Source organism: Artemia franciscana, chromosome 9, assembly GCF_032884065.1.
Source record: "Artemia franciscana chromosome 9, ASM3288406v1, whole genome shotgun sequence".
In the NCBI taxonomy this organism is placed as follows: domain Eukaryota; kingdom Metazoa; phylum Arthropoda; class Branchiopoda; order Anostraca; family Artemiidae; genus Artemia; species Artemia franciscana.
Genome location: NC_088871.1, coordinates 632,211 through 653,451, shown reverse-complemented (window position 1 = coordinate 653,451; position 21,241 = coordinate 632,211). Strand labels below are relative to the sequence as shown.

General features: G+C 36.2%; 1 protein-coding gene across 1 annotated transcript in view; it reads left to right on the top strand.

Annotated features, from left to right (window-relative positions):
• The window catches only part of LOC136030851 (galactosylceramide sulfotransferase-like), a 69,615-nt gene that overhangs the window by 4,816 nt on the left and 43,558 nt on the right, over window positions 1–21,241 (top strand). The window contains exon 2 of the mRNA XM_065709900.1: window positions 17,626–17,728. Coding sequence (XP_065565972.1) covers window positions 17,649–17,728 — 80 coding nt within the window. The 5' untranslated portion in view covers window positions 17,626–17,648. The remainder of the gene's footprint in view (window positions 1–17,625; window positions 17,729–21,241) is intronic.

Sequence of the window (21,241 nt, the reverse complement as noted above, 5' to 3'; positions counted from 1 at the left end):
CTTTTCAGCGCCGTTGTTTCCTCTTTTTTTGTTGCTTCTTTTTTACCGCTAGCAGGGCATCAGAACATCATAGAGATTTTAAGACCTCATTTGAAAGCAAGCTGCAACATCTAGTGTCTTTTATAAGCGTTAAACACATACTATTAAAATAAAATGTCATTCTTACAAAAACTGCGTCTTCAAATACAACATGATGTAACACATGTCTCTTTTAACAAGATAATAAATAAAAAGCACTAGATTTAATATTAAGCACTTAATATTATTTAATATTTATTTAATATTAGATATTAATATTAATTAGATATATTATTATTAATTATTTAATTAGTTGTTAATTATTAATTAATTAATCAGTTAGTTAATTAATTAATTAATTAAATAAGTTAATTAAACTTAATTAATTAACTTAAGTTAATTAATTAATTAATTAATAAAATTAAGTTAATTAACTTAATTAATTAAGTTAATTAAATAATTAGTTAATTAATTAATTAGTTAATTATTATTAATTAATTAATCAATTATTAATTAATTAGACATATTATAATATGAATTAGATATTAATATAAGATTTAATATTAAAGCACCAAGATTTAATAATAAAAAGCACCCACAAGTATCCTCTGAAAGTTGCTTCTCTGGGATATTATGTCATGTTTGAGTGACACTCAAACAGTGCTGTCTGATTCTAAGGGAGTTCGTTCTTTACTAGATCCAGCTGAAAAAATCTGTAGGTGTTTACTGTGTGTGATATATAATTATAAAGAGCAAAACAGTAACATTCATTTTAGAAGCTGAAAGTCTTTGAGAAAACGCAATAGCGATCTTCAAAAAGCAAAAATACCATCGAAACTTGAGTTGAAATAATACTGCCTAAATACTAAATAATAATGTAATCATATAGCATTTTTATAATAATAATATAAAACACTAAATAATAATATAACTGCTTAAATAATAATATACGACTGCCTAAGCCTTTTGTAACAGAGTTGGTATGGTTATGAAATGCAATTATATATAAAAAATATATGTGCATATGTTTTCTTTCTCGAAAACGAACTATATTTCTTCTGAAATTTGTCATACTAATATTTTCTTATTTGAAAAAATTAGCTATATTAGTCATGACTTTGAGAAGCTTTGTTTCCCCCTCTCAACCGTTGTAACTTATTTTTCATAAATTGTTCTAACTAAAATTAAGTGCAAGTCACGATTTAAGAAAATTCATGTGAAAATTCCTATGCGAAAAGTATTTCCCGGAAATCCCCCACCCTCAATGGAAAGTTTCTCCCGTGGAAAATTCTCCCATGGAGAAGTTGTTCTTGTGATAATTGCCCCACTGAGAATCTCTCCTGTGGAAAATCCCCCACCTAAATACCCCCAGATAAATCCAATTCCGCTGAAAGTTTCCTCCGGACAATTCCCCCAGAGCATCTTCAAATGTAGAATGGAGTTGCCAACGAGAAAGCAAGGAAAATAAAAGAAATTTTCTATATGAATTCCGGTGAGTTTTCCCCGAGTAACATTTTCCTTGGAAAGTTCATCCCCAAAAATATCCATCCCAAATTTGAAGTTTCTTCCGTATAAAATCCAAACCCAGAAAATGCCCCTCTCTGAAAAATGTGGACATGCTTCCCAATAACGAATATTATGTGTAAACAATGGACGAACATCACAAATTGCGGCCCTTCTTCCAGGGGCTCTGGGGGTCATGTCATCCTCAAAGACATAGGTAATGGACCTTTCAAATATGGTGAACGAAACGGCAATCTCAAAATTTTGATCAGACGGCTTTTAGGGAAAAAAGGACGTGGGAGGTTGGCTTGTTGCTCACGAATTTTTGGTCACTTAAAAGGGAACTAGAACTTTTAATTTCCGTGTGAATAAGCTCTCTCCAAATCTTTTTGGATTACTGGTTCGATGCAATCACCCTTTGGAAAAACAAAGAAATAAAAAAACAAATAAACACGCGTCCGTAATTTTTTCTGACAGCAATAAAAAAAATTGTATATTTTTATAGATGGGAGCTTAAAACTCTATAGTAGGGTTTCTCTGATACGCTGAATCTGATATTGCAATTTTCAGTAAGATTCTTTGACTTTTTGGTGATGTTTCTCCCATTTTCCAAAAATAAAGCAACTTTCATCAGGTTCGTAACTTTCCAACATTTTTCATGTGAGTGACGTTAAAAATATTGAAATAGCTATACCAAACTTTGTTGAAGATGAGTGTTTGTCCTACGTGATATGATTGACAATAGAACAAAATCATCTGTTGGTTTAAATACTTAAAATGCCTTGCCAGATAAAAGAAGATGAACGGAAGGGGTGATTTAAACCGGAAACCGTTTTTAGTCTCAAGTTCGCTTTAGTGAGCGAGGCTCGGTCTCCTGGTATTCTAATTAAAATATGTAATTGTAAAAACTTTATTCCATATATATTAGTTTGGTTTTTCTTGTTTTTTGTGCTTTATACTTTTTCATGTCTCCTGTTCATTGTTTTCACTTATAAAGTTGTATTCTCTTATATACTATTTTCTTATTCTCTCTACTGTTTTCTTTTGTCATATAATTTCTATACTTAAGAAATCTTTCATTTTTTGGTGACATGTAGGCTATATATGTGCTGTCTTTATATATATTAAATTAAAAAAAAAACAACTTTTTCTTTAACTGAAAGTAAGGAGCGACATTAATGCTTAGAACAAACAGAAATTGCTCCGTATATGAAGGGGCTGTTCCCTCCTCAACACCCCGCTCTTTACGCTAAAGTTTGACTCTTTCTCTCAACTCTACTTTTTAAAACCGTAAAAGACTTAAGCATAAAAAGCGGGGCGTCGAGGAGGGAACAGCCCCTTTCATATACGGAGCAATTTCTGTTCGTTTTAAGTTTTAATGTCGCTCCCTACTTTCAGTTAAAAAAATTTGTTGTTCTTATTTAATTTCTGAACTTTTTTGAATTAATGCATGTTTTGATTTTTGCTCTCCGCATATGAATAATTAAAACGAAATTAGCATATTTATTTATTTTGTTGGCTAATTGGCTTTCTCATAGTTTTGATCGGACGATTTTGAGAAAGAAAGGAGCGGGGATTAGGCCTAGTTATCCTCCAAATTTTGGTTATTTAAAAAGGCAACTAGAACTTATCACCCTTGGGAAAAAAGAAGAAAAAAACAAAAAAAAAAAACAAATAAACACGCATCCGTGATCTGTCTTGTGGCAAAAAATAAGAAAAATTGCACATTTTTGTAGATAGGAGCTTGAAACTTCTACTGTACGGTTGTCTGATACGATAAATCCGATGGTGTCATTTTCGTTAAGATTCAATGACTTTTAAGGGGTATTCCCCCTATTTTCTAAAATGAGGCCAATCTTCTCAGGCTTGTAACATTTGATGGGTAAGTTTAAACTTGATAAAACTTATATATTTAAAATCAGCATTAAAATGCGATTTTTTTGATGTAACTATTTCGTTACCACGAACTGTTTGATTTGTACATTATAGATTAAGTATACCTTGGAACATCTGTGAATTAAAGTCAATGATCTGATGCTGTGAACGCTCTACTTCGCATGTCCACGATTATACGTAATTCAAGGTTTTGTTCTGCAGCATATGCTGCTATGATTAGAGTTGTGATTTGAGCACAGATAGTTGTGATGTAGCACAGATTTACTAAGGCCAAGCCTGCTATTGTAGTTTTAATTATTATCTACATCTGTTGGAATCCTAAAGGGCCTTGGAAAATATATATGCGTCATACTTACTCAAACTGGAAGCCCTTCTGTCTTCATTAGCATCAGTTTAGAAGAACTTTTTTCCAAAAAAAAAGAAATTCTGAAAGAAAAGAAAAGAACAATATTAATACGAAAAGAAATGATGTCGTATATAAATGAAACTTAAAAACTAAAAGTAGTTAAAAGGAATAATGAAGCCAAACTTAAAACAAACCGGAATTAAAATCAATGAAACTTGGGCGACAGTTCTTTAAGCCCACTTAATTCTAAAGTGTCGCTTGGGCTAGGTCCCCTTAGCCCAATTACAAATATAAGTTTTAGGCTGATTGGAAAAAATACATCTTTAGCTATTTTTCCTGTCTTGTTGTGAAGCGCCCATGCCCCAATCAAATTTTTCTTATGTTACCCTAGAAACACGAAAGTACTGATATAATAACGAAGAATGAATAATAGCAAAGATTACATCCCTTGTCATGGGGCTTTTGAGTCATGGCCTCAAGACAAATTATTGGATACTTCTGTTTTTTCAGCATAAGGATTCTCTCATAAGTTTGATCCGGCACTCTAACGGAGATAAACGGGCGATAAAGATTAGAAAGGCCATTTCAGGGGAGTTGGTATATATATATATATATATATATATATATATATATATATATATATATATATATATATATATATATATATATATATATAAGTAGTATCATCTCAGTCGTTACAAGTGCAGCCTTACCCCAGTGTATTATTGGAGTTGCTAATGCCTTTTTTGGAATCATTCCAAGATTAAGCATCTCAGTTTCCGAGAATTTCTTGGCAAATTTCCGAGAATTTCAAGAATGATGCGTTATATGGTATTTCATAATCATTCATGTTGTCGGTGAAACAATACAATATGTCCTATGACAGTCCTCTTATCTGGTCTTTTGAGACAACAACTGAGCCAAAAATATTTATGGCTTTTAAGCAGTTTCCCAGTGATTTTATGAAGTCTATGCCTAACGTAGAAATCGAAAGTGAGACCCATAATTTCCTGTGGTAAAAGAACGACACGTAAATCGACAGAGCCAACAATTCATTTATGATATTATGTCCTGAGAATCCTACGACAATCCTCTTATTTGGTCTTTTGAGATAACAACTGAGCCAAGAACATTTTTAGCTTTTAAGCAGTTTCCCAGTGATTTTATGAAATCTATGTCTAATGTAGAAATCGAAAGTGAGACCCATTACTTCCTATGGTAAAAGAACGACACGTTAATCCACTGAGCCAATAATTCATTAATGATATTATGTTCTGAGAAATACATTCAAAGCGAACAATGTAATGTTTCTGGGACGATAGCAAACTGGCGTTAAGCGTCGCTACATCGTAACAAATTAATTGTGCAATCGATTTCTCAATTGGAGTTGGAGATATAGGGTAAATGCTATCAGCGATATGTTTCCCGGTGTCTTCTTGTTTGGTATCATTTGGAGAATATGTATACTTCAGTGATTTGAAATGCTTGCAGGACAGTCATATTCTTTTGATGGTTAATGAAACTTGTTTGTATCTCCAAAAATGTTAATGACTGCAACCGACAAACTATCCTTTTTATAATGTAATGGTCCTGAGCACACCGGTGTTCAATTAAAGGGCTTGCGCATGAGTTTGGCTTCCCGAGCTCCCCCTCCAGGGCCTCAATGCTCCTCACTCTCCAATTTTGAATTTTGTTTTTTTGGTGACTTTGACTGGACATAAAAATTTTTGGACCTTTTTTGGGGGGAGGACATATTTTTTTAAACACAGGAACGCAGTCACACGTATTGATCACAAATGTCATAACCTCAAGTAAAAGCAGAATGTTTCACTTGAATGTTTCCCATATGAACTCTTTGGACAAAAGGACATGTTTCGAAGTATTTCATATGTTCATTTATAGGCACATCCCCTTCTTGCCAGCTTCGAACCACACATTCCAAAAATCACACTGATCCTGGTAATAGTAGCCAGCAAAAAAAGAATCTAGCTTTTGCAAGTTCTCTGTTTTCAATGAAATCCATGGACCACCTTCAATTAAACGTCCTTAGTCAAACATCCTCTCGTTTAAGAACACTACCTTCTTCTTATGACAGTAAAAGCCGAGAGCTCTAATTTGGTGGTTGCAAACGAAAATTAGTATAGTTTTGATAATAGCTTCTAGATCCCTTGTATTGCTCGCAAACGTCATAGTCTCCAGTTAAGCAGGATGTTTCATTGGAATGTTTCCCACATCATTTCCTTGAACAAAAGGAGATGTTTCAAAGTGTCTTCTATGTTCATCTATAGGTAAATTACCCTCCTCCCAGTTTCAAACCACACCTGCACATAAAAGCACATTGAACTTGGCCACTGTGACAAATAAAAAAGATTCCTACTGATGCGAGTTCTTTGGAATCGACAAATTTCTTTCAAAACATTCCATTAAATCTCCTTATTCTAACACCCTTTGTTTTAAGAGCACTGCATTTTTCCTGGTCAAAATTTTTAGTATGATACATTTTACAAGTGAGAAAGAGAGAGAAAACACCTACAAACACGCATAGTCAGACACACAAATACAGACACAGAGACAAGCAAAAACCCACACAGACACACAGGTACAGAGAGAGATAGAGAGAAGCAATCAGCCACTCAGAAAAACAGGTACAGAGAGAGAGAGAGAGAGAGGAAGAGAGAGAGAGAGAGAGGGAGAGAGAGAGAGAGAGAGAGAGAGAGAGAGAGAGAGAGAGAGAGAGAGAGAGAGAGAGAAAATGAGATAGACACAAACAAACACACAATGTCAGGCACTCAAAGACAGACGAGGAGACAAGCAAACACCTGGTCAGACAGTTGCTGGCCTAGTGCCAAATAAATGAAGAGCTAGCTGAGCAAATTCAGCTAGATGGTAAATTTCGAACATTTTAGTTACCACCTGCAGCATTATGGACTAACCCGCTTGTTTGTGCTTATATTGCTTGTGCTTATACATTGCTTGCTTGTGCTTATATTTATAACATTGCTTGCTTGTGCTTATATTTTGTATTTGTTCTAGGTGCTTGGGTTTATAATAAACTATATATAGTCAAATGCTACATGGTGTCAGACGTCATGGAGATCACCCACCCGTCAATAAACTGGAATGCAGACAACCTCGACTCAGAATGGACCGCATTCGAAAACCACGCAAAGCTTATGTGCCAAGGCCCCCTTGCTGACAAGTCTGAGAAAGTAGCATGTGCCTACCTCTTAATCTGGGTTGGTGCACAAGGCAGAGAAATCTTCAGCACTTTTGAGCTTGCGGATGGAGAGAAGGACAAAATCGAGATCTACTTCAAGAAGTTTAGAGACTATGCTGCCCCCAAAAAGAATCAAGTGTTCTCCCGCTATGTTTTTCAGAAAAGAGACCAGAACAACACAGAAAGTACTGACAAATACATAACAGAGCTCAAGATTCTAGTTAAACCATGCGGATACTTAAGTGAAAGTGAGATGGTAAGAGACAAAATAGTTAGTGGAGTCAGAAATCCTAAACTACGTAAAAAACTATTAGCCGTCGGTGACAGCCTTACTCTGGCCCAAGCTGTCACAATATGTCGAGCTCACGAGTCAACCCAAGCACAACTAAAGACATTCGAACAAAAGGAAATAAAACAAGAAGTGGATGCTGTTGCAAAGAGTCGCTCCAGCTTCTCACTTAAAAAGACAGAGTGCTACTTTTGTGGCGGAAATTACTCACCCCAGCATGTGTGTCCTGCAAAAGGGAAAACATGTGCCAAGTGTAAAAAACAAAACCATTTTGTAAAAGTCTGCAAAAGTAAGGCGGTGAATATCGTTGGAAATGAGGCCACAAACACTCCAGCATTCACCAGTGACCTGTACAACCAGGAAGAAACAGAGGTGTTCCTGTATGCCATCAACAAGGACTCCAGCAAGGATGAAATCTTTGCTGAGATTTCTGTTTGTGGGCAGATCCACATTGATTTCAAGATCGGTACGGGTGCTCAGGTCAACATCCTACCTTCACAGTACCTGGACAAGCTGTCGCCAAAGCCAAAGCTGCTGAAAGCCACGCAACGCCTCACCAGCTACTGTGGATCGACAATACCCTATGTAGGAGTCTGCAACATTCCTTGTCACTACAAAAATGGGCCTACACAGCAACTCACCTTTTATGTGGTTGAGTCAAACACCACACCTATAATTGGGTTTAAAGCAAGCAAAGACATGAACCTGATCAAGCTTGTTCTGAACATTGAAAAATCACCAGTCAGCGAATATAGTGATGTTTTCAAGGGTATAGGCAAACTCGAAACAGAGTGTGAAATATACTTAAAAGACAATGCAACACCCACAGTACATCCAGCTAGGAAAATACCGCTAGCCTTAAAGCAGAAGCTCAAGACCGAGTTGGAGTGCCTAGAAAGTCTCGATATCATCAAAAAGGTCAGTGAGCCAACAGACTGGGTTAATGCCATGGTCATGGTGGAGAAAAAAGATGGTGGTGTGAGACTATGCATCGATCCTGTTGACCTGAACAAGGCGATAAAACGCCCCTACTATCCGGTTCCATCTTTCGACGATGCCGTTGCTGAACTGGATGGAGCGGCAGTATTCAGCAGGCTTGATGCCCGCTCAGGCTACTGGATATTCCCACTTTCCACGCGATCCTCCTACTATACAACCTTCAGCACTATCTACGGCCGATACAGATGGGAGAGATACCCCTTCGGCCTAGTGTCTGCGCAAGACGAGTTCCAGAGAAAAATGGAAGAGGCGTTTGAAGGATTGGAAGGTATCAGAATACTTGTAGATGATATTCTGGTATATGGAAAGAACCGCGAGGAGCACGACCAGAGACTGTCCGCCGTTCTTAGAAGAGCCAGAAAAAAAGGAATCCGCTTCAACAGTGAAAAATGCGAATTTTCCAAAGACAAAGTCAAGTACTTTGGACATATCATTAGCAGAGACGGGATAAAACCAGACCCAGAAAAGATTAGGGCTATACAAGACATGCCAAGCCCACAGTCTAAAGAAGAGCTACAGACACTATTAGGAATGCTCAACTTCCTATCGAAATACATACCCGACCTATCCTCGAAAAATAAGCCACTGAGAGATCTTACTAAAGCCACCGATTTCAGATGGGAAACCGATCACGAAGCAAGTATGAAAGAGATCAAGAGCTGCATTTCAGAAAATCTAGCTTTCTTCGACCATAAATGCAAAGTAGTCGAACTCAAGGTTGACGCTTCAAAGCATGGACTTGGAGCTGAGCTCTCCTCAAATGGGAAGATCGTAGGATTTGCATCTAGGGCCCTTAGCACGACTGAACAGAACTATTCTCAACTAGAGAAGGAACTGTATGCGATCGTGTTTGGGTGCAAACACTTCCATCACTACATCTATGGAAGAAAAACCATCGTGACAACAGATCATCGCCCATTAGAGACCATCTTATCAAGACCACTCCATACGGCACCAGCACGACTACAGCGAATGATGATTCAGATCCAGCCATACGACATCGAAGTACACTATAGCCCGGGGTCAGATATCCCAGTCCCAGATGCACTCTCTCGACTACACCTGCCAGACGTTGATACCAAAATGCAGAATGACATCGAAGTTTTTGTGCATACAGTGATGAAATCCTTGCCAGTGAGCGACTCCAAACTAGACGAAATACGCCGCGAGACAGAAAAAGACACTCAACTCAAGGCAGTCAAAGAACTCATACTCAAAGGATGGCCTGGTACACGCCAGTCGTGCCGAACAGATGCCGTTCGATTCTGGAATATCAAAGACGAACTAGCAATCCACGATGGGTTAGTTTTGAAAGGTCAACGAATCATCGTACCCCATCCTCTCAGAACCAACATAATTCATCAGCTACACTCAGCACGCCTTGGGATCGACAAAACCAAACAGCGCGCCCGGATGATTGTGTACTGGCCAGGGATGAACGCTGACATTGAGTCCTTCGTCCAAAAATGTGAAACATGTGCTAAATTTGCAGCAAATAATCAAAAGGAACCGTTGATTAGCAACCAGCCGCCCTCACTCCCATGGCAACACATTGGCATTGACCTTTTCGACTGGAACAAGACCTGCTATCTCATCACTGCCGACTATTATAGCAGATACTTTGAAATAGACAAATTGTCAAGTCAGACATCAACCGCAATCATCGACAAACTGAAAACCAACTTCGCACGTTTCGGAATCCCTCAGCTGATAACTTCAGACAACGGCTCACAACTTTTCTCACAAGAGTTCCGAGATTTTGCACAAGAGTGGGGAATTAGTCTGAAAACCTCCAGCCCCATCTATCCGAGATCAAATGGTCTGGTGGAGAAATCAGTACAAACCTGCAAACGGATACTAACCAAAGCGAAAGAAAGTGGAAACGACCCACATATTGCACTTCTAGAATATAGAAACAGCCCAGTTGACGGCCATGCCTCACCTGCTCAACTCCTCATGAGCCGCCAGCTACGGCCAGTCCTACCATCAACATACAACCAGCTAAAACCAAGAGTCACCCCCCTTCAGACCTTCCTACAACACAGATCGAAGGAACAGGAAAGACAGAAACGCTATCACGATAAGACTGCGAAACCGCTACGTGAACCTCAACTGGAAGACCAAGTTTTTATCCAGAAGAAAACAAACGGCCCCTGGACCAAAGCGAAAATCATATCATGCCATGAGAACCCCAGATCATACGTAGTGGAGACAGAAGACGGTTCCAGGCTGCGACGAAATAGAGTCCATATCTCCCGCCATTCCTTTCCCGTAGCCAAGGAAGAGGTCAGAATCCAGCCCACCACACAGGACAAAAGCAATGATATATCCCATCCCATCTTAACCGAATCACCCCAGCCAATCCGCACAGACATCAAAACCTCGCCAAGAAATGTTCCGTTACCAAGAGAAGAAGATGAACCTTCTGACCCACCCCTTGTCGCACCAACCATCGTTCCTACGCCTGAAAATGCCGCTCCCGACTGCCCAGCCACAGGGACTAAATCCCCTACCACTACATCAAAGGTGATGCCGCACACCCGCAGCGGCAGAGTGGTTAGGCCACCTAAAAGGCCGGATTTGTAGGCAGACCGCATTTCATGAAAAGAAGGGAGATGCAGCATTATGGACTAACCCGCTTGTTTATGCTTATATTGCTTGTGCTTATACATTGCTTGCTTGTGCTTATATTTATAACATTGCTTGCTTGTACTTATATTTTGTATTTGTTCTAGGTGCTTGGGTTTATAATAAACTATAAATAGTCAAATGCTACACCACCTACGCATAAAAAAGTTAAATAAATTCACTTTTGAGCACAACAAACTTAACTACTTGGTAAATTTCGAGTCTTTTAAATGGTGACTGAGTAAAAAAAAATTAAAGGAAAGCACTCTTGCCATGCAACGAACTCAGCTAGTGAGTAAATTCTGACTGTCTTAGCTGCGGACTGAAAAATCAAAATTAAAGCACTTTTGAACAAAATAAACTCACGTAGTTCATAAATTCCGAGTGTCTTAGTATCATACAACAAACTTAACAAGTAGGTAAATTCAATGCGTCTTAGTTGCTCACTGATTACCAAAAATGTGTTAAAAGCACATTGATAAATTCCATGTGTTTAGTAACTAGCTGATACAAAAATAATAACAGCACTTTTAACTACAGCAAGCTCAGCTAGCCAGTAAATTCTGAATGTTTTAATTACCTACTACGTATCAAAAAATTAAAATAAATACACTTTTGAGTACAACAAACTCAACTACTTGGTAAATTCCGAGTCTTTTAATTGGTGACTGAGTAAAAAAAGCTAAGTGTAATACTTTTGAATACAACAAACTCAGCCAGTCGGCAAATTCAGAGTGTCTTAGTTGCTTACTAAGGTCAAAAATTAAAATAAAAGCACTTTTTACTAAAATAAACTTATGTAGTTTATGAATTCCGTGTGTTTTAGTTTCAGGCCGAGTACCAAGTAATTAATAAAAACACTTTTGACTCCAACAGACAAACAGAATTGGTGACTGAGTATCGAAAATGAAATAAAAGCACTTTTGCATACAACAACTCAGCTCAGTAGGTAAATTCCAAGTGTCATAGTTGCTGACTGAGCATCAAAATTTAATAAAAGCAATTTTGACTACAATAAACTCAGATAGTCGGTAAATTCCGAGTGTTTCAGTTGCTTGCTGAGTACCATAAAAGTCATAAAAAAACTTTTGAATACAACAAACTCAGCTACTTGGTCAATTCCAATTCAGTTATTTGGTCACTGAGTATCAAAAAATTAAAAAAATGCACTTTTGTATACAGCAAACTCAGCTACTTGGAATATTCTAAGTCTTTTATTTGGTGACTTCAAAAAAGTTAAATAGAAACAATTTTGCATACAACAAACGCATCTAGTAGGTAAATTCCGAGTCTCTGAGCTGGTGACTGAGAATAACTAATTTAATAAAAGCTTGTTTTACCATAATAAATTCAGGTATTTCAAAAGTTCCGACTGTTTTAGTTGCTGGTTCAGTACAGTATTCATAAAAGCACTATTTACGACAGTAAACTCAGCTTGCTGGTAAATTCCGAGGGTTTCATTTACCGACAACTAGATTACAATGAGTTAACTGCTTTCAAGTTAGGTTTGTTTAGGTTGACTTTTTGAGGCAGGCCACTAAACCCCTCGAAATTCACCAGCTAACTGTGTTTGTTGTAGTCAAAAGAGCTTTTATAAATTTGTCAGAGCTCAGCCAACAGCTAAAACAGTCGGGATTTAACAATTAACTGAGTTTATTGTGGTCAAAAGTGCTTTTATTACATTTTTATACTCAGTTGCCAACTCAGACACTTGGAACTCACCTAGTAGTCGAGTTCGTTGCATACAAAAGTGCCTTTATTTAATTTTCTTATAGTTACCAATTAAAACCCGTGGAAATTACCAAGTAGCTGAGTTTGTTGTATGGAAAAGTGCATTTATTTAATTTTTTCTAGGCACCAATTAAAAGACTCGGAATATGCCAAGTAGCTTAGTTTGTTGTCTGCGAAAATGCATTTTTTATTTTAGATACTCAGTCACCAATTAAATGACTTGGAATTTCCAAGTTGTTGAATTTGTTGCTGTCAAAAGTGCTTTCACTAGTTTTTTTGGTACTCTGCCAGCAACTAAAACAGCCCGAGTCAAATTTTTGATACTCAGTCACCAACTCAGCCACACGGAAATTTACCTACTAGTTGAGTTTTTTTGTATTCAAAAGTGATTTTATGTAATTTGTTATTATAGTCACCAGTTAAAGGACTCGGAATTTACCAAGTAGCTGAGCTTGTTGCACTCAGTGCTATATTATTTTTTTTATACGCAGTCGGTAACTAAAACCCTCAGAGTTTGTTTTAGTCAGAAGTGCTTTTATTAATTTCTATGTTCTCAGCCAGCAACTAAAACACTTAGAATTTATTAACTACCTGAGTTTATTTTAGTCAAAATGCTTTTATTTTATTTTTAAACACAATCAGCAGCTAAGACACTAAGAATTTACCTACTAGCTGAGTTTGTTGTATGCGAAGATTTTTCATATAATTTTTTTACACTCAGTCACCAATTAAAATAAATGGAATTTACCGAATAGTTGAGTTTGTTGTACTCAAAAGTAGTTTAATTTTTAATAAGTAATCGGTAACTAAAACATTCGAATTTACCAACTAGCTGAGTTTGCTGCAGTCAAAAGTGTTTTTATCAATATTTGGTACTCATCTAGCAACTAAAATATACGGAAATTATCAACTACATGAGTTTATTGTAGTCAAAAGTACTTTTATTTAATGTTTGGTACTCAGTTAGAAACTAAGAAACCAAAAATTTACCTACTTGCTGAGTTTGCTGTATGAATCTAAAACAATCAGAATTTACCAACTACCCGAGTTTTAGTTAAAATTTATTTTAATTTAATTTTTTAAACTCATTCAGGAACTAAAACGCTCGGAATTTACTTACTCGCTGAGTTTGTTGCATGCAAAAGTGCTGGTCTGCCTAGTAGTTGAGTTTATTGTACCCATAAGTACATTTATTTAATTTTTAATACGTAGTCGGTAACTGAAACATTCAGAATTTGATGGGCATGAACTGCCATATGAAATCGGCTGAGAAACCACGTGACTTTTGAAGCATTAAAGCAAGTGTGTTACACAAGAAAACAATTTCCGCTTCAAGATGCCTTTGCCATTACAATACACAAATCGCAAGGACTGAGTTCACAATGTGCAATTGCTGACGCAGGTAGTCGTTATTTTGGTCCAGGTATGATAATTGCCGCTTTGTCACGGGTGACTAGTAGTGCTGGTCTACATGTAGTAGAGCTCGGTCCAACGAAAATTTTACCCGATTCAGATGCTTTATTGGAATACAATCGTCTGAGAAAAATTTATAGCCCCGATCTTCCATTATTTCAAGTCCCAGTTACAAATTTGAGAAGCTTCCCAGTTGAGGCATCTCTATTTACCGAAAAACCACCAAGTTTGAAGCAAAAATACATTGTATATTTTTACAGACATACACAAATCTAAACTGACAATAAAGACAGTGAAGGCTCTAAAAAATTAGTTTTGGAAAGAGAGAACAAGGATTCGAAACAGATCTATCAGTGAAAAGGAAGATAAAGACTGATTCGTAAGCTGATGAAGCAAAAAGCAGGCTAGACATTGCTGTTGAAAAAGAGATAAGAGTCCGCTGTAAGCGGACTAAAAATAGATATTTTGACAAATCTTCATTACAAAAGTGGCATTGGTGCTAGTAGAAAAGGGTTAAAGAATGATGATGACGTTTCGTGTTATGTCAGTTCGACACTTCAGTGCCTTTTTAGTCAACATTGCACGTTTTTTCAGATTTTTGAAAGATTACAAGGAGATGTTGCACAAGAGGTGATGCGCATTGCTTTTTCGTCACTGAGGCACAGTGAAAGAGCAAAAGATCTGAGGAATTTACTACCTGTCCAATATGGATTCTCAGGACAACAACAGCAGTCACTTTGTGAATTCGGGGAATACGTTTAACGACTACATAATAATAAAAATGCTACAAATGGCACCGAAAGCCCCCTGCTAGATTGATTCCTTTACAAAGTTAAGAAATACTTAAATTGTTCGGTATGTCAATGGAGTCAAAGTGATTCAAGAACTTTATTTAATACAGAAGTATGCAACTTTCCTGTATATCTAGTCCTGAATCCTCATGCATATGCCGACAAAGAGATCATAGATACTACAGACACAAGATTTTCTGGAGTACTCTACCCATTTCCACCAGTAGGTATATGTTCAAATGGCTATGAATGTAGGCATCAGACAATATTCACCCGCACTCATAAATTTATTGCTGTGAATCTGGCCAGAGAATGATATTCAGGTAAAATAAATAGAAGAATAATAGATTTTGTCTGGACAACGTACTTCTGAGGAAGGTATGCATGCGCGTAATCTGAGTCAACGTCAATATAATGATCTATGTATGTCATCAGAACACTACTGTGCATGTTCTGTTGTCATTTATAGTGAATCTCAATTTCATAGTGGTCATTATTACATTTATCGAAGGGTCCTAGAAGAAAGCTGGTGCTTATGCAGCGATGAAAAAGTAGGAATGGCCAAACTGACATTGACTTCTGAAGTATGACTTTCTTAGTTCTTGAGAAGTGTTCTTAAGTAATTGAAATAATATTTTACATGTTGCTACAAATTATTTCTTTCTGTTATTCATTACAAATATTAACCTTATGTCATTCAAGGCCAGCTATGCAGAAGAATGCCTGTATATGGGAATCTTCGAAACAATCTGACAATTTATGACAAACTGATCAAAGTGTACGCTTTATGCAATCTTTGACCAACCCCTTTTTCTTCCCTGTGCTTTTTCTTAGCATTTGATAGCAGTTTAACTATTCAGTGACTAGTAGATAGGGATAAGATGAAGGGAGGTTTTTTATTCATGAGGAAATAAAATTGATATTTTCTGTGGTGAAGCTGCCTAAAAAGCTTTAATATCTTATCAAAAGTTTACATCTACTTTTATAAATAGTTTGAGTAATTGCAAGCCTCTAACATACAAACTCCTAAATTTTGTATTTAAGAATTGTTCATATTTTCTCTTGTAAAGGAGTTCTTGGTCTACTGCTGTAACTAACGATGTTCAGACAAAGTGTAAGCAGAGACGACTCATTGCGATTGGAATTGGAAAATAAAACATGACAGAATTTTCTGATCTTCTATTTTCCTTAAAAACGTATTAGCCACGTTTGATGGCTGTATTTCCTCGTAGGTAAACATAATATAAAAACTATAGCTAACTTATTGATGATAAATGAATAACACAATGAAAAGACAATTCCAACATGGCTAACACCGCTCTGTAATTTTATCTCTAGCTGCATTTCTGTCTTTAATGCCTAAACATGTTTTGTTTTATGAGGTGTGGATAATAAACTTTTTGTTGTAAACTGAAAGTATTTCGTAACTGTCGAGGTTGTATGCAGTATTCTCTAGAGGTGTCTTATCTTCCCTAGATCAGTGATGATTAGAAACTATGAAAAAAAATGAGTTTTCAATTGAAAGTAAGGAGCGATATTAAAACTTAAAGCGAGCAGAAATTATTACGTGTAAATAAAAAAAAAATCATCGCAGTGTTATTTTTACATTAAAAATTGACCAAAAACGAGCAAAGATTAATTTTAAAAAACCAACGTTTTCCCAAAAGAAGTAAAGAGTTAAGTTGAAACTTAAAACGAACAAAAATCACTTCACAGCCTATCTAATTTATATCAATGAAACTAGTACAAATAAACCAACTAATTTTGTTTCCCTATTTTACTAGAATTATAAAAAAAACCAGAGCTTTACTGAAAACACAAAAGTCAAGCATAAAAAACAAGAACATTGATTTAGGAGCCAAAGGTGACGTAGCCTGACAACAATAAAGTAATCTATAAAGTTTTTCATAGTCTTACACCAGCTGTAACGTCAGTAGCTTTCAGTATACGATTAAAATTATCTTAAAAACATAATCGTAAAAAATAAATATTATTTTAATAGCTCTAAAGTCATTGAACAGCACACCAAAATAATAGGTAGATCTATCAAGTAAAATCTTGGTCTAACCAGCTATAACACTAATAGCGAGTAATATACAATCTTATATTGTAAGAAATACGCTTTAGTTTTGCGAAATGAAGATTAAATAAGCTATAATATGGACTCTGGCCAGGTAATTTCTCTGTAAACAGTAGAGAATTTCAAGTCAAGATACAAATTCTAAAGCTAGTGTATAGTCCTAATCAAGATGGTTTTACTTCGAACTTCTCTATAAACTAATTATGACATGTCCTTTTCAGAACAAAAACAACAGCCAGTCATTGGACTAAGCCATTGTGCAGAAGTGATGCCAAATTAAACGACAAAAAATAGAGCAGCAATCCTAAAATGCTCTTCTTTCATACTGTAAGAACGGTCTTTAATTGGTTTGCTGTTATTCTTCCAAAACTCATATATTATTTTGTATTTCCAGTAAAGCGCTAATTTTTTATAATCCTAGAAACATAGAGAAACACAATTATTTGGTTTATTTGTACTAGTTTTATTGATATATATTAGATAGACTGTGAATTAAAAATTTGTTTGTTTGTTTTAAGTTTCAACTTTGCTCTTTACTCCCCACCGAAAAATCTAGTTTTTTTTTTTAATTAACAATCCACAAAGTACTGTCCATTGTCGCGGTTCTAATTTTGCTTCAAGATAGATCTCGAATCAAAACTTGTTCCATAATACGAAGAAGCAGTAATGCATTTAAATTCTATATTTTTCGATTATTTAATATTATCTTTTCAGGGTGCCTATATGCAGAATTCAAAATGGTTAAGAACATTACCACATCACGTTTGTGCATAAGTTTCTTGGGATTATGTTTCCTTGGGTACGCTGGTATTTTAAGGTAAATGTTTCTTTTTTTATTGCTGAGATCAAATATAATACTCTTGGCCCATGTTTCGGGCCTCAATATACTAAATGTTTTGGAGTGTCACTACTGAAGTAAGTGCACATACGAGCCTTCTATAAATAATTACATTTCATATTCTCTATAATAGTATTAAAAACATGATACTGTTTCAAATATGAGATACGAAAGTCGATTCATGAAAATTGAGTGATTGGGGGTAAAATGTATTTTCCCGAATCTAGGTTAGGATAATTTTTTTTAACTTTTTCATTTGAAGTACTAAATAAAATATATGTTTTCAACTAAGTTGCTAAATTTCAGTGATTTTCCAGCGCTGATTCTAGTGCTTAAATTTTGCCATTTTTTTAATTTCGCTACTTTTTTGGTGTTATTTGTTTTCAGAAGTTCTGCTGATTTTTCAGCCAGAACCCTTTTTTGTTAGTTTTGTGACCGCTAAAGGCAAGAACTGCGCATGGAGGTCCATTTTTTAATGACTGAATTGTCAATTTTTCCTAATTTTTAAACATTTAGGCTATATGGATGTGTATGTTTCCACTTGGTCAATTCAAGCAATCAGAATTCATTTTAACTTTCTTCGGCACTTTGTTGGATATGTTTTGGCACGTAACCCTCATCCCAGCCCCCTAGCCCATGTCATAGGTCTTTGTCAGAGACATCATTTTAGTTGTTTTCATGGAAGGTCCAAATCCAGGATATTACCTAGTTTGAAATTTAAAGAGCTGGAAAGCGGGCACAAATAAACATGCAACAGCTGAATACCTCTTTAATTTATTAATCATAATTATAATGTCTTATAAGTACAACAGTTATTGTTGTATTCATTATTTCTTCTTTCATTACTTTATATTTAAATCATCAGTACTTAAATCATACTTAAATACTCGAATCATTAGTTCCATGAGTTAACCCATAATAACAACAAAAAGCAGCGTCAATTTGATACCGTCTGCTTCAGTTTGTTTACCCTCTGAAATTAGTAAGAATTTGTGCCCGTGATCGGAAAAATAGAAAGATATTAGACAAAAAAAAAAAAAAAATCTGATGGTCAGGCTATTGGATACAAAATTTCCTTGCAATTTCCCTTTTTTCTATAGATTAACAGAACATATTTTGCTTAGAATGCCTTGTGAGTATCTCACTTATATAATAGCCTAACAGTTTCTCACTTACTTGCCCTTGCTCCTGTTTGGTCTTTCCTTAATTGTGGCAAAAGAAAGTGAGTTCGTTTCCTTTACTTTAAGTTTGTAAAGTATTTAATGGAACTTCCAAATTGGACAAGTAACTCTTTTCTGCAAAGAAAATATCATTTGGAAACCCAGATGGAGTTATTGAGAAGCAGTATCTGTGATTTCACTACCTAATGCCAGAAGTCTTCCGATCTTTGGTTATTTCTGTTAGCCCCTTGTTTGTAGTTGTCAAAGTGTGTTTTATTTCTATTGTCTCTTTTTTTTCTTGATTTTTACTCTGTCTTTTTCTGGGCTTTCTGCCCAGTTTTTTATAATAGGTTATAAATAAAATGATGATGATGATGGTGATGAATATCTTGGGGTCCATAGTAGAAACTGAAGCACCCTCAGCCTGGGCCATAAATACAGGCGGAAGAGGGAGAGGACCTCTCAAATGTACACTCAACGGGGCTCATTGGCGTTTCCACATGTCCCATGAGTTACAAATCTTCTCCCAGTAATTTAAATCACATGGCGACGCAGATCACCATCATGGGAGGATCTTTTATATGAGGACAACTGTGGCAGGGCGTAGGATCCAGATCTATGGACAATGGCCTCTGCAAAAGACTGCCTTGACCTTTTCAGGGCACCTGCAAGACTGAGTACCTTGCGGTCAAGTCTGTTCCCAGTTGAGGAGTGGCACCCCTCGATGAAACTATAGCCTAATAAACAACAGAGCATTCACACGGGATTCTGATTAAAGGATAATTCTTCTAGGCTTGGTCTTTTTTTACGGGTGTTTTTGGGCTGAAAAACCTTTTCCTAGCTAATTTTTATACTATGGGCTGCCTCCCCTTAGTAGCATAATATTTGCAGGCATGAATACATAAGGAGTCGGAGGCAATTGGCTAGGGAATGCTTGTGCAAAATTTCGACTCTTGTTGATATATTAGCATCGCAAAGTGCTGAAAACCATGTTGTGACCAGCATAGGCCCAGGATTGCACAAGGCCTCCATTCATATGGAATTTTCGAGGACTTCTTGCTTTCCGGTTCTAAGCTGGCTTAAGTACTTCGGTGTAGACTTGAGATGATGTGTTGATCCCCATCTTGCATTGTTTATCCTGATTCCAAAGTAAATTCAATGATTTGAAGAACATGAAAATTTGAACTTGGAATATTACGATGTTAAAAAATGACTGTCGTACTGAAATTTTGACTGACAAATTCAGAAGATTCGAAATAGACATATTTAGAACTGCAGAAACTCACATCCCAGGAGTAGGAAGCATGAAATTAAGTGATACAGGATTTGTTTACTCAGACAGGAAGGATTGGGTACATAGACAGGGAGTAGGACTCATGATAAATAAGAAAGCTGCTAATTCTTTTTCTAGGCTGAGAAGGTATTAATAATAAAATACTGATAGCTCATTTTATGGTTAAAGAGATCAGGGTGTCAGTTATAGTATTAAATGTTATAGTATTATTGCCTGTTGAACCAAGTGATGGAGATACTAGTGACTCAGAAGAATTTTACTTAAAGTTACTGGAGCAAATAGACAGGATCCCGGGTAGAAATATGAAGTTTTTACTAGGAGATTCTAACACCCAGGTCGGTAGAAATAGGGACAGATGATATCCTAGCGCATGTAAATTTGGCGTAGGAAAAGAAAACAGTAATGACTACAGTCTTTTGCAATTTTGTAGGCATAACAATCTAGTCATAACTAATACGGTGTTTGGTCATAAAATGCCCTTAAGTTAACATGCTATTCACGTGAGGGTAAAACAATAAACCTTATTGATTATGTCATAGTAAACCGAAGACTGCTGGGATCAGTATAAGATACTAGGGTATATAGGAGGGCTGTTATTGATGTTAAAAATAAAGATCACCATACACTAGTATCTAGGGCTAATTTAAAGCTGAAATCTCGGAAGGGCAACTACCTCCCGGGAAGTTATGATGTAAGTAGACTCCACAATGAGAATTTGAGAGACACTTTCTAGGAACTGGTGAATGCTAAACTTGAGAGTTTAAAATTTGACAATGTCGACGATGGTTGGAATAATTTTAGAAAAGCAATTCGTGGAATTGCTGATGGTATCTTAGGGAAGAAAGTTAAGACTGCAGCTAGGAATATCAGTGAAAAAGCCTTGTGTTTAATAGAGAGGAGAAGGGGTTTGAACAAGAGTTATCTGAGTGATGGATTATATTAAAACAAAAGGAATGTAAAGAAAGTGGAGAAAGTATTAAAATATGAACTAAGAAGGTGTGAAGAGGAAGCCATAGAAAGAATTGCCGAGGATCTTGA